The sequence below is a fragment of the Desmodus rotundus genome, chromosome X (genome assembly GCF_022682495.2).
Source record: "Desmodus rotundus isolate HL8 chromosome X, HLdesRot8A.1, whole genome shotgun sequence".
Lineage (NCBI taxonomy): Eukaryota > Metazoa > Chordata > Mammalia > Chiroptera > Phyllostomidae > Desmodus > Desmodus rotundus.
This window is the reverse complement of record NC_071400.1, coordinates 5760424-5774385: the sequence shown is the minus strand read 5'-3', so window position 1 is coordinate 5774385 and position 13962 is coordinate 5760424. Positions and strand designations below refer to the sequence as shown.

The window sequence follows — 13962 nt, the reverse complement described above, 5'->3', positions numbered from 1 at the left end:
CCCATACCTTTGATTTGCTCTTCTTTCCCTATCTTTGGTCATGTGTGTGCATGCACACATGTGCACATGTGTACTAAATGGCCTTTAAGGAGTCACTGAGGGCTCCCAAGGGTTTACTTACACCATTCTAAGCTGTCTGATGCATGACTCAGTATTCCTCTTTCCCAGGGCTCATGCTCCTGTTTGCTCTCTCTCTCTCTCTCTCTCTCTCTCTCTCTCTCTCTCTCTCTCACACACACACACACACACACACACACACACACTCACAACTGAAAACTGCTCATACACAAAAACTCACACACATGACTCAAGGAAGAGCAGAATAACACCCAGTTCTGTTTTGTCTGCTTAGAGAACTTATCTACTCTAAGCTCTTTCCCTGAGTCCCAAATGCTCTGTTCTCAACTCCTCCACCTCTTTCACAACATCCAGCTGGGACATTGTGATCTGTGTTCCTTTCTTCTCCATTGCATTTTCTTCCTGGACCACACTCACAGCCAGAGGGTAATGGAAGCACCTCCCAACAGGTGGTGCCAGACCCTAGAAGAACATATAATCATTTGGCTCTATCAGGCAGCTCTCTCTGACAAAGCACCCTCCATCATTTGCTTACAGGCTGCACAGAATCCAGGAGCTTGGTGAGCTGGTAGAAGCGCCTTGAGCAGGATGTGGGATTTTTTCTCTTGCATGCAATGATACGATCAAGTTCCTTGATGTAGTTCATTCGAAGTTCATCAAAGAATTTTTGATTTTTCAGCCCATCCACTGGAACTGATGTGGGATGAAGACAGAATGGGGAGGGGAAGCATGCCCACAAGGAGCATTAGACAAAGCACCAAGTTTTCTGACCACACACTTGACCCCCACCCCCAGAGGGAGGGAATCATCTATTTGGTTTCCTGCAGTTGAAGTCTGAATGTCTTAGGGAAAAGGCTAGCTGGATTCAACTTGAAGGGCATCAAATAATATAATTTACTGAGCCTTTCCTTTTTCAGGTCTTCTCACCTACACATTTCTTAGGGCCTATGGTTTTATGTTATCCACAGTGCAGTTCTGATTTAGACAATTAACACACATAACTTTGAATATCAAATTTTGACTTGTTTTGTCTCACAGAGGCTAACAAAGCACTCTACTTAGAAGACACATTAAAAACATTCCTTGGCTGCCAAATAAACCCTGTCTGAGTTACTTACATATACCTTCTCCTATTGGCAGAACAGAAAGATCCTTCTAGGAGGCAATCCCTTCTGCCTTACAAAAAATATAACGTAGTCCTTGCCTATTTCTATGATAGAAGGTGTGAAAAAATTCAGAGGTCTGCTGCAATCAGCCAAAAAAGCTTTGTCCCAAAAGGAGCCTTGGGGTAGATGGAAATCTAATGGAAGATGAATTTTAGCAGTGAAATTGGTCTGTAGCTAAGAAATGTATCCTTGTTAGGAAAAAATGATGCTAAGGGAGAGGGGAGCAGGAAGAGTGAATGAAGAAGGGCAATGTTCAAGAGCTGATAACCCTTTAATGAAAAAAGCAGCTCTTCTCTGAGTTCCTAAGCCCCCAGGGGCATTCCCTACCCCTCTGGGCACTTACTAATGCTGAAGAGGAGCAGTGCCTTCATGCACAGGAATTCCTGGGGGGTGATTTGGAGCCATCCAAATTCTTGAGAGAGGTGCCTCATTCGGACACATTGGCTGTACATCCGGGACTTGTGCATGCGGTACCTGAGAAACAGACACACAGAGGAAGGAGAGAAATGAGGGAAGGCTTATAATAAGCCCAGGGAGAATGTCTCTGGTTGCCCTCTCTTCCCCAAGTTCTCCAAGAAGAGCTTAGTGTTTGTCTTCTGGTAATTCAGTGACAAGAAAAATGTTCCCCCCCCCCTCCCAAATCCTGACATCCTCCTGATAACCACTCATCTTCCCTAGCCAGGATATGGGTTAGCACATGGAATTTCCAGGTCCCTGTGCCCCTCCTGTTTCCTGTGACAAGGACAGGGAAGTCTAACCAAATGAACACAATGGGCCTGGCACATGGTCTCCCGGACTACATTTCTAATATCCCAGCTACAGCCAGAGCCAGAACCTGCCTCCCAGGCACCCCAAATTGGAGGATTTCTAGGAGATAGGGTTTAGAAATTGACTCTTAATTTATGGACACCAGGATTCTCAAGTGACTATAATAGTTCATCCTGTCAATTTCCCTGCCTCTTGGCTTGAATGTCACTTCTCATAGTAGAAATTTAAATATTTCTTTAAACACTTCTAAGGAAGGAGATTCCCCATTTTCTCTTCCAAGTGAGTTACAATGCTTATAAAATTATCCAGGAAGTGTTTCTGGATGTTCAATCTAAATGTCCCCTGCTGTGTGGCAGCCTACTCCTTTGTATATTGGCTGTTCCTTACCACAGTTTGGGAGTTACAAACAGTGGGAGCTGCTTTCATTATAGTGATTTGTGAACAGATCACCACATTATCACTTATAAGTTATATAGGGAAGTGGCCAAGCCTTGGACAGATTCTCAGGGGGAGCCAACTTTCTGTTCCATGACTGACTATAGCAAGTCTGTAAGAGAAGATACAACATCCTCCTGCTAGCAGGCCTTCCTGGTTTTCAGCATTTCACAAATTATATGTATGTGTGTGTGAGAGAGAGAAAGAGAGAGAAATTGATATTATATCTTATGGAGAAAAAAAAAGGGAATTTGAAACAAGAACCTCTCAGACTGGGCCTGAAGGTTGTGGTTTAACATTTTGGTTCCCAAACCACTAGCATAGTGCACAGCCTGAGCAGCCCTGGCACTGGCTGAATGGACGCTCAATGCTCTATCTCAGAGAGATCTTGGCTGGCCTGAAGAAAGAGGGAAGGGGGCAGATGGTGTAGAAATATTCAATTCATACCGGAGCTCAACTGGAAAGAGGAAGTATTTAGGTAGTATCACAAGTCATTAGACCAGAACAATGTTGCTCTGAGCTGTTTCATCCTAGAGAATTTTTGAATACCATCTGCTGACCCTGGGGCCTGGGCCTTTTCTGGTCTCTATTGTACTTCCAAGCCTATGTTGATGACAATGCTGCAGTATTTTTATCTACTATTGAAATCATGTTCCTGACATGGAGAACTACTGTAACACTGCTGCAGGCCCCAGGGACAGAAATTAGGGAAGGATGGGGAGAAAAGGGAGAAAGGCAACAGAAGAAATTCAGAGCAGAAAGGAACAAGAAAGGACAAAAAGAATAAAGAGATATTTACAAGGAAGGAAAGGCATTAGAGAATGTAAGGTAGAAATAAGGGGGCAGGAATGGAATTCAGAAGGAGAACACAGGTAGGTGGGAATAAAGGGGAGTAGATAACAGGGGAGATGAAAATTGGAGAGCACTTAGTAAGTGCTCAGTAAATGGCATGTAGGACAGTGCCATTATCATACTATTCATCATTCAAAAGATGAGAAGGTTGAGATTCAAGAAAGTTAAAATTTTTCCCCAAGGTGATACAGCTACAGTTCAAGCTCATTAGCCTCACATGTGTTTCCCACAAAGAGGGCAGGAAGAAGGAAGAATGCATGGCTGATGACAGGGTTTGGTGACAGAGAGATCAGCAAATGGGTTGGCTCAGAGTCCTTGTCTCTCTTTTTGGGCCTCACTTTCTCCATTAGTAGTACTTTAAGGAGGCTAACAACTATTAGTGACTCTCAACTGGAGAAGTACTGTCTCTCTAGGGGGTGCTAAAAATGTGCCAAGGCAGTTTAGGCTGTCAGAGTGACTAGAATTCTATTTGGTATTAAGTGGGCAGGTGCCAGGAACATTAAACATATTCCAATATGTGGGCACTTCCTATGCAATGAAAAATGATTTTTCTGAAAATGTCAACAGCATCCCTGTTGAGAAATATTAGATGTTTGTAAGAATGCAAAGAGCTCTAACATACTGGGTTCCTACAGAAGGGAGCACCTATTGTTTCAGAAGCTCTGGTGCTTGGTGGGTCTAGGACCCTGTGAGTACTCCTGTGGTACCTTTTGATGAAATACATGAGAGTGGGCCAGAAAGCTAAGAAGGAAATGAGGATTTAGAAACTACCCAACTATCATTTTACAAAGGTCTTAGGGCATTGAATGGGGAGGGTGTTGCAGGTGCCCAGGAAGTTGATTCAACCACTGGAGGGCAGCAGGAAGATGGGGGTGAGAGATGAATAGGAATGGTTTTTTTTAAGGCCTGGCCCAGAAGATGGCATCATGGGTAACTTTTTGAAGATCTGGAAACCACAAAACAGGTCGTGCCAAAAGCCCAATGGTTATTCTTAGCTTCTGGCTATCAGGGCTGGCTGAGTTGGAAGAGGGTAACTAGGGATGCTTTTTTTTCATCCACATGGCACTGCTGTACTAGAAGAACTACTGGCCTGTAGAATTTATTTTAAGGTTCTTCTCAGTTAGAGGGCTGGAGGGGAGGGAAGGTCAATTCTTACCCTGACCAAAGGGATTCTCTATGGTGAGACTAGTTCAAGATCCTTAGGAAGATTTTTTTGACTAGGTCCATTCACAATATCATCAAGGGACCCCCAAACAGAAAAAGTAGAGAAGAGTATCTATCACTAATAGAGAGAACATTAGAAAGATACTTCTTTTTAAAATAAATTTATTGTCCATTATGGGCCAGATATTTCATACTCATTAACTCCTATTTTAGCCATCATAACAAAGCATTTGAAAAAGTTCTATTTTATTAACAGATGAGGAAACTGAGGGTCATAGAAGTTAAAGGTCCTGCTCAGAGACAATGATGTAAAAAATAACAAAACGGATTTTAGTTGAGAAAAGTGTAATTTCTGAGTGTAAGATCTGAGCCCTTGGATAAATTCATGAAAGATAAATAGAACTGGTGGCAGCACAAGCATTAATTAAACCTGTTTTCAAGTAATGATAAGTGTATGGGCCACAGTCACATGGTCAGAGAGTGGTGGAGCATCTCCTCCCCATTACTAACCACCATGAAGCAGTATAAGAACTGGGAGTTACACAGACATTGAAATTTGTTACCAACATGCACTAGCTGTCTGACCTTGGGTGAGCCACTTTATTTTGTTGAGCTTGATTTTTCTCATTCATTAAAATATTATCTATAAAAAGGGGAAATCAAGTTTTCATGAGGACTCAATGAGAAAGAATTTAGAAAGTATCTAGTATAGTCCTAGCATAAAGGAGTTGCACAACAAATGGTAGCTGGCAGTAGCTCTTGGTGTAGCAAAAGGGACCAAAAGAACTTTAGCCCTCACAACTAGAGTCTCTATGTCCATTCCCTATGTTGCTCAGAGTGAAGGGAAAGGACTTGGATATGAGGTTTTGAGATAAGTTACAGAGCAGGCCAGAAACATAGCCAAAATACCAGGGTTCAGTCTTGGGTGGGAAAGGGATGGCCTCAGTACTGAACTCCCTGATCTTTTACCAGTTAGCCTTCTGGTCAGGCAAAGCCACCTTAGATTGTACAGGCTGACTGGGGCCTCTATTGCCTTGCCTATAGGTTAAATGGTCTAACCATCACTGTTAGTACCATCATTACCAACAACCAGGTCTGGGCAGAAAGCTGAGTTTGTGAGTTCTGGGCCTATAAGCACTTACTCATTGAAAACGAGGTCAGGGGCAAAGTAGAGCATCCTGGAGTTGACATTGGTAAAGGACCGCCAGCCCATGGCAAACACCATAAGCCCCATCCATGAATACTGAATGACTGCCATCTGGTCGTCCACATGCAAGTTGCGGAAGCCTGGAGATAAGGAAGAGACAATGGTTAGACTGGGCGATGATGGGCTGGGTGAAGTCTGGGCCTCTGCTGTCCTGAGAATCTCTGGCACTCAGGCAACCCAGGAAGAACCCCAGGAGACATCAGTGCTGGGGAGGAGGGGGGAAACAAGCTACATGGTGGGAATAATATTCCTTTCCTTCTCTACTTTACTGAGTTGCTCAAATGAGAAGATGATGGAGGTAAAAAGGATATTGTCACTTGGAAAAGAATAATGTAACACTGACTGCTTTCATGAACACACTCTCTAAGCATATGACCTATATTAACTCATTTAAACCTCACTACAATCCAATAAACCAAGTACTATTATTATCCTCATTCTGCGAATCAGTAATAATGAGTCACAGAAAGGTTAAGGAACTTGTCTAAGATTATAAGGTTAGTAACTGGCAGACCAGGGTCCAAAACCAAGCAGTCTGACTCCAAAGCCTGTGTTCATGATATCTATGCCTTTCTGAAGATGCAGTGTAATAATTATTTCTCTCACATGAACAACACTTTTCACTTTATAAAGCTCTTTTCCAGCGATAATCTTTTTTGACCCTCTAACTACCCTGGGAATGGGGTATTATTACATATCAGCATATGGTGAAAGTATTTGACAGCCACTGCCTTCTCCACACCATCTTCAAGCTCTTTTCTCTGACCCTCTTTCTGCCTCCCACTTTCTCTCCATTTTTTTTGTTGTTCAGCAAGTACCCTGGCCCTAACAGTTTCTGACTCTACTGCCATTCCTGCCCTACTGTTGTTATTATACACAAACAGGATCTTCAAGACCTGCCTCCTTAGACTAATTTCTTGCCATTTGTCTTCTCATAATCTAGGTTCTAGATATTCTGAAAAACTTACAACTTCCTGAACACAACATACTTTCTCATGCCTCTATATCTCTGCACAGGTATTTGCCTTTGTCTGGAATACATTCCTCCTTTCCTAGGCTTCCCATCTGAGAAACACCTATTCAGCATTCAAGTCTTCGCTGAAAGACTACCTCCTCTGTGAAGCTTTTCCTAATTCATCTAAGCAGAAAATTTAATAATTTTTCTTTACCTTCTAACTGAACCTTGTGTAGCCCCACCTAATTATAGTAGTCATTACACAATATTGGAATTTATCTATATATACATCTGTCTCCTCCACAAGAGTTGGAGCTTCTTGAAGACACAGACCATCTCTTCATCTTTTCTTCCCTAGTACATAACACAGTTCAGATATTTGAGTAAGCATTTGAGACATATTAATTAATGGACTAAGGACCCTCAATTTCTTTTCATTTTATAAAATGGGATGATCTCCAAATTATCTCCTTTAAACTCAGAAAACAGTTTCCCAGGTGCTACCTCTATAATACCACATAGGTAGGACAGATATGGTTATGTTCTCCTGGAGGTTTCTAAACAGTTGGACACTTAAACCATCATCTCAGAGCTTGTCCCCTACCAGCATCCCACTTCTCTTCTCCCCCACAGATCCAGGATTATCTAAAATTCTGTCTTGCTATACCTCACTATGAATGCTTCCATGAATTTTGGATAATGTTTCTAACTTTCCTGTTGATAACCTCATCTGACCCTACAAGAACCCTAGAGAGTAGGTGATGTCACACTTATTTTAGCAACAAAGAACCTGAGAACCAGAGAGGTTAACTGATTCACCCAAGGTTATATATTCTATATATGGCTTAACTGGTACTAGTATAGGGGTGTTCAAATTCTCTTGTCCACTGTTTATTCTACTCTACCGCTGAAAGACAGCCCAAGAGCTACAGAGGTCATGAGCTTTTCTTAGCTATAGACTCTGGCCTAAAGTCTACAATATGTAGATACATTGTTCTGTTTGGTTGGTCCTTGCCCACCTGCACACCCCATTTCCCTTTTCTTTTAGGTTCCAAGCCTACCAGACATCAGGAATTCTAGAGTCCCTCATATCACCATCCTTGGCTGCAATCTTAGCTCCCAGGCCTGTGCCCTCCATTTTTCCTGTAGTGATATGCTGACAAACTAGCTGGAGCCTCAGATTCCAGAGTATTTCCTCATTGAATCCCCAGGACAGAATGCCTGGTACTGACTCTTCCCACTAGGACACAAAAACACAGGGGCCGATCATGGAACATCCAGGGATCTCCTGAGGAGGGTACTTGAGAATCAAACCCTGAACCTCTGGGGTGGGAGGCAATGGGAAACAAGTAAAGTCTTGGCTGGTGAGTGTGTGAATGTGAGGGTGCATGGAGGATGAGGATTAAACTGTATAAGTATCAAGGGAACTGTCTATACTGATGCTTTGTTTTTCCTCCCTGAGATGCCAGAGAACTAACAAAGAGGAGAAAAATGGAGAGCTTAGTTTGGCTGTAACACTAATTAATGGTCCTTAGTTAGAGCAGCTTAAAACTCAAGCCTATTTACTGTATATACATCAGCAAAAGAGTAGGCCAATTTTCCTATAGGTCTGATCTGAATATAACACCTAACTTTGTTCTCTAATGTCTAGCCTTTGAAGTAGCCTGCTCAGAGAGCATAGTTATCAAGGAATGACTTGAGGAAACAGTAGCTCTAGCCTACAGGTCTCCTTTTGCACCCACACACTCAACACCTATTTGGCACTGTGTTAAGCTGTTATGAAGAAATAAAGAGGAGTCACTTGCAGGTTTCTAAACACACAAAATAGGTTTGGAAGCAAAGGCAGTTTCTCTGAGACTCTGTTTTTTCACTAGAATCCAATGAACATCATTTGTTAGCAACCTGGAGTGGAAACCTGTAGTCTCATGTCTTGTTAGGGAGCACATGACCAAAGAAAGGCCAGTTAGGAAATTTATGCTGCTGTAGTGAACTGGACAGCCAACATCTTCAAGGAAGACAATTCATCCTTGGGACCCATGAATGGGCTACTAGGCAAGGCTGGTGGCAGCTTAAATTGACTTTAGTGAAAGCAGTGGCTTAGCACTCAAGCCTCACTGTAATGACCAACCATTTACAGAGCATCTACTATTTCAGATACTGTACGAGGTGCTCTTTATACATAATTTCTATGTTCATAACAATTTGCAAGGTAGAGATTGTTCTACTGCCTCTACAAATGAGGAAACAGAAGCACATGTGATTTGACCAAGGTCAAACAACTAGTATATAGCTAAGATTTGAAACCAGATACCTGATTATAAATGTACTGAATACACATTATCTACTCACCCACCCTCAATCAATAGTTATCATTTGTTAATGTACTAGGTACTCTACTAGGCAATTTACATATATCACCACTATCAACAGAAAGCTTACAACAAAATTTATCTGAGTAGGCGCCCAGTATAGTGCCTAGTACAGGACAAGAACTCAATCTGTTGGGTGAGCAAATAACTTGAACTACTAGGTGATTATTGATAATATAAATAACAGGTCTTATGAAGTGGTAATTGGCTTTTTTGAAACTATTCTTTTAAATGACTTAGGTTCACATATTATTTTGTTGGATAAACTAGATGGTGAACTGATATTGTCTTGCAGACTTGTTAATGTTGGAGAGGACTTCCTATCCTGGGGGTTGGGCTAAGGAAAGTGAGTGACTCTTAGTCATATAAATTCTGCCAAAATGATTTGTACTACATTATTTTTAAGACCACCAAATTAGAAATCAGAGGGTGTGAGCCTAAGTTTTGGCTCCATTTGTTAAGTAACCAAATCAAACAAGTTGGTTAACCTCTCTGAGCCTAGTCATTTGAAATGGAAATAACAGTCCCTAAGATTCATAGGATTGCTATGAGGATTAAGTGGAATCATACACAGGACAAGGTTCTGTATCTGATAAAATGGGACAATTTAGGTGTTTGGCAACTGCTTGAAAAGATTAAACTGAATCTCTTTTACACAAATGACAACCAGATAAGTGAGAATTAAAACAACTTTCTCTTTTTTTAAATTGTTATTCTTTTACAGTTGTCCTCATTTTTCTCCCATTGCTCTCCCCTGCCCTGCCTACCCTCCACGCTCACAGTCAATCCCCACTGTTGTCCATTACCATGGGTCCTTTATACATGTTCCTTGACCCTTCCCCTTCTTTTCCCCATTTTCCTTCTCCCCCCTCCCCTCTGGTCCCTGTCAGTTTGGTCCTTATTTCCATGTCTCTGGTTCTATTTTGCTCATTTGTTTGTTTTGTTCATTAGATTACACTCATGTGAGATCATATGGTATTTATCTATCGCCACCTGGCTTATTTCACATAGCATAATACTCTCCAGTTCCCTCCATGCTGTCGCAAAGGGTAGGAGCTCTTTCTTTCTTTCTGCTGTGTAGTATTCCATTGTGTAAATGTACCGCAGTTTTTATTTTTTGTATTTTTTCTCCTTGTGTGTATACTCTGTTTTGGCACAGTGCATACACAGCCAGAGTCCTTGAGCCTTCTTTCCAGTGATCTTATTGGCTTGCCAAACTCAGCTTCCAGCTTCCCAAGCTGGGAAGGTGTTATGAATGGTCTGGTGGCTGCAACTGGGCCTTGTGAGTTGCAAAGACAAAATAGGGATTCAGTGACTAACAAGTAATATCTTCAAATGCAGTTAATCTATATTATGATCCATGTGGCCTTGGGTAAGGCCTTGGCCTCTCACTGTGAAGCCCAGTGTTACAAAACTACAGGAGCACTAAACGGATTATGGATGGAGTGGGATGAGGAAGGGATTTGGAATCAGGAGCAGACGTGGGCTCAAGTTCTGGCCCTGCTACTTTCTGACTGTGCACTTGTAAGCCAAGCATATCACTTCTCAGGGCTTCATTGTCTTTTATCTATAAAATGGGTGGGGGGAGAATCCCTACTTTATGGGATTTTTATGAGGATCAAATTGGGTAATACACATGAAACTGCTCTATTTTCTATAAATTTCCACCTGAATGGCAGTTATTATTAGGAGGCATGTTGATCTTTCATTCCATAAGGATTGGATTGGTTGTCAATGTTTCAAAAGAATCTTTGAATCACAGAATTTTAGGATTAGGAAAACTCTTGCAGAGTTTATGTTTCACTGGTTTCCAAACTGTAATCCTTGGAGTCCTAAGATTCTGTAAGAGTAACTTAAGACTTCTCTCGGTGTAGTGAGGAAGAGTCATTAGCTTTAAATATTAGCTTTAAATCAACCACTCCATTTGCATCTGTGCATGATGTTTTGAGAAATAAAAGTTTGGTTGCTAAAGGAAAGTTTGTGAATACTTGTACAGAGGATCATTGAGTTCTAATATTTTAATAATCAGTCCTGTTCCAATAACAGATGGCCTAGGGAGGAAGTGAGTTCCCCATCACTGGAAGTATCTAACTGGAAGTTAGACAAAAATTTTGTATTTCATTGCCATGGAATTCATTGAATATTTCCTTCTACTATGATTCCTAAAGTTTTTAAAAGAGCACTAAAGTTCCTTAAAGCAAAGTTTGAAAAACATCAATTTAGTTCAAACCACTCTTCACACATTATCCAGATGGAGAAACTGAGATCCAGAAAGGGAAAGGGCCACACAATGATTTACAAGCAGAACTAAGACTAGAACCCAAGTGTTCCGACTCCCAACCACACATTCTTTCTACATACCATCTCATAAATATTCTCATGATATGGCTGCTAAAGGTAATATTGAAGACAGAATATCAGTCAGGCTCAAAATTATCTTTGGGGTGAGCATATGTGTGCATATGGAGAAGAGCATCTTAAGGCATATAAAGGTTATGTCTCTATGATCTGTGATTATGGGAAAATTTTCACACTATGTCTGCGGATTAAACATGATCGCTGTGTGCTCATATGAGGTTTATGGGACACTGCATAATTCTGCTCTATTCATTGATTTCTGAGTTTCCTTATTTTTAAAGTGGGGATTATAGCATTCACTACTCCCATGGGTAGATGGTGAGGGTAATGGTGAGAATTGCATGAGTTAATTAGCAGGAAAGGGCTGGACATGGTACCTGCCTAGCTCATAGGGACATTCACTAAATATTATTGTCCTTATCCCATGCCCCCTCTTTGTTTTCCTTACCAGGCAAGGCCTTGGCCCACTTTACCACATGTACAAGCTGTCTTTCACCCAGTTCATTGAGGCTAGACAGCAAGGCTGCAAAGGAGTCGGGCTGGTTGTTGTCATGTCCAGCACACACCACGCCTGGTTCAATGGCTTCCAGGACATTCAGAAAGATGGGCTGACACTCATAGCCTTCAACATGTGACACTGCCAGCTTCTGAGTTGGCTCTTCAGTGGGGCTGTTGGCGCTGGAAACTTCCCCTTCCTCCTGTAGTTTCAGATTACCAAGTTTCTTCAGTTTCCGAGCTATTGGGAAGAAATGGAATCTTGGATTTATTATCAGTGCCCAAAACACACAGCACAGCTACGCTGTTAGAAAACCTATCTGAGCAATGAAAATAAGGATGTTCATTATCTCTGGTCACAGATTCTAAACCCTTAAGGACAAATGCTCAGTTTTACCCTGGTTAAATGAATGATCCATCATTCCGAATCCCTACTAAACTCAAATTTCATATCTTGCTTTCTATCCAGTCCCTTTGCCAGACAGACCTATTATATCCTTGGATTAGGCTCTGCATAAATGCAGTCTTCAGTATTCATATCTTAAACCTTCAATTAAATCATTTACTAATATAGTCACAATTCATTCATTCATTCAACAGACATTCAAAGTTAAGCCTTTTCTTCTGGGTGACAAAAAGGACATAGGACCTAATCCTGTCTGGTACAGGAGAAATTACTACCGATAAGCAGTTAAAACATCAAACCAGTAAATGTTACAACAAAGGTATTAACTAAAAAGACAATAATCTATCTGCAGAGGTGGGATCAAGAAAAGCTTTATGATAGCACTTGACCTGGATCTTGAGGAATAGTGAGGGTTTCACCAGGCAGAGAAGAGTGGAAAAAGTATAAACAAAAGCACCGAGGAGTGTTTGGGGCAAATAGAGACCAGTGTGGTTGGAGTATATATTGCATGTGTGGAGAGAGAGACAGTAACTATTTAGGAGGTTGAAAACAAAGATGGGACCTGATGTATAACTTGTTAAGAAGCTTGGGCTTCACCATGGAGATCCCCACAGACTCCACAACTGCTTCCCAACTTCCTAAATCCTCTCAAAAAAAGCAACAGCTGGCCTCAGTAAGCCCCAGGCCCAGTACTAGAAGCAGCCAGCCTAGATTCACAGATTGGTTTTGCCTGGGAATCTCTAAGCCGAGCACAAGTAGCAGCCATCTCAGATTGCTCTACATCTCAGGTAGGGTGACCTGGTGGGGGCTGAACTTGGCCCACACAACCCAGTGCCAGCACGCCCAGTAGATAGCTACAGACCACGCCAGAGCACCAACACCCTGCCCCTGCACAGCTGATCCTCCACAGAGGGTGGAGGTCGGTGGTCAGTGGTTACGGCCAATCCTTGCAGCTGACTAGCCTGGGTAAAGCCCTCCAATTGATCTGCCAACAGCAACCAAGGCTCAACTACAAGAGGAGGGTGTACTCAGCTCACACATAGGGTGCAACTTGAGTACCCAGCTTGGTTGGAAGGGGAGGCTGTACCACTGGACCCTACAGGACACCTACTGCATTAAGGCCACACTACCAAGACAAAGCAGCTCTCCTAATATATAGAAACAAACACAGGGAGGCTGCCAAAATGAGGAGACAAAGAAACATGGCCCAAATGAAAGAATGGATCAAAACTCCAGAAAAAGAGCTAAACAAAATGGAGATAAGCCATCTATCAGATGCAGAGTTCAAAACACTGGTTATAAGGATACTCAAGGAAATTAGTGACGACTTCAGCAGCATAAAAAAGATCCAGTCAGAAGCGAAGGATACACTAATTGAAATAAAGAACAATTTACAGGGAAACAACAGTATAGTGAAGCTGAGAATCAAATCAATGATCTCAAACATAAGGAAGCAAAACACAACCAATCAGAACAACAAGAAGGAAAAAAGAGTCCAAAAAATGAGGAAATTAAGCGGCCTCTGGGACAATGTCAAGAGGTCCAACATTCACATAATAGGGGTGCCAGAAGAAGAGAAAGAGCAAGAAATTGGAAATCTATTTGAAAAAATGAAAGAAAACTTCCCTAACTTGGTGAAGGAAAAACCATGCAAGTCCAGGAAGCAAAAGAGTCCCAAACAAGATGGGTGCAAAGAGGCCTACTCCAAG

The 13962-nt window shown here is 41.8% G+C and overlaps 1 protein-coding gene across 3 annotated transcripts in view; it reads right to left on the bottom strand.

Moving 5' to 3' along the window:
• Positions 1–13962, bottom strand: part of AR (androgen receptor) — a 233061-nt gene that overhangs the window by 27049 nt on the left and 192050 nt on the right. For all 3 annotated transcript variants that reach the window (XR_006654762.2, XM_053917168.2, XM_024555323.3), the window contains 4 exons: positions 11801–12088; positions 5606–5750; positions 1588–1718; positions 614–771 (listed from right to left, as the gene is read on the bottom strand). Coding sequence is in view for 2 of the 3 variants with exons in the window: in XM_053917168.2 (XP_053773143.1) it covers positions 614–771; positions 1588–1718; positions 5606–5750; positions 11801–12088 (722 nt within the window). In the remaining variant the exon portion in view is untranslated. The remainder of the gene's footprint in view (positions 1–613; positions 772–1587; positions 1719–5605; positions 5751–11800; positions 12089–13962) is intronic.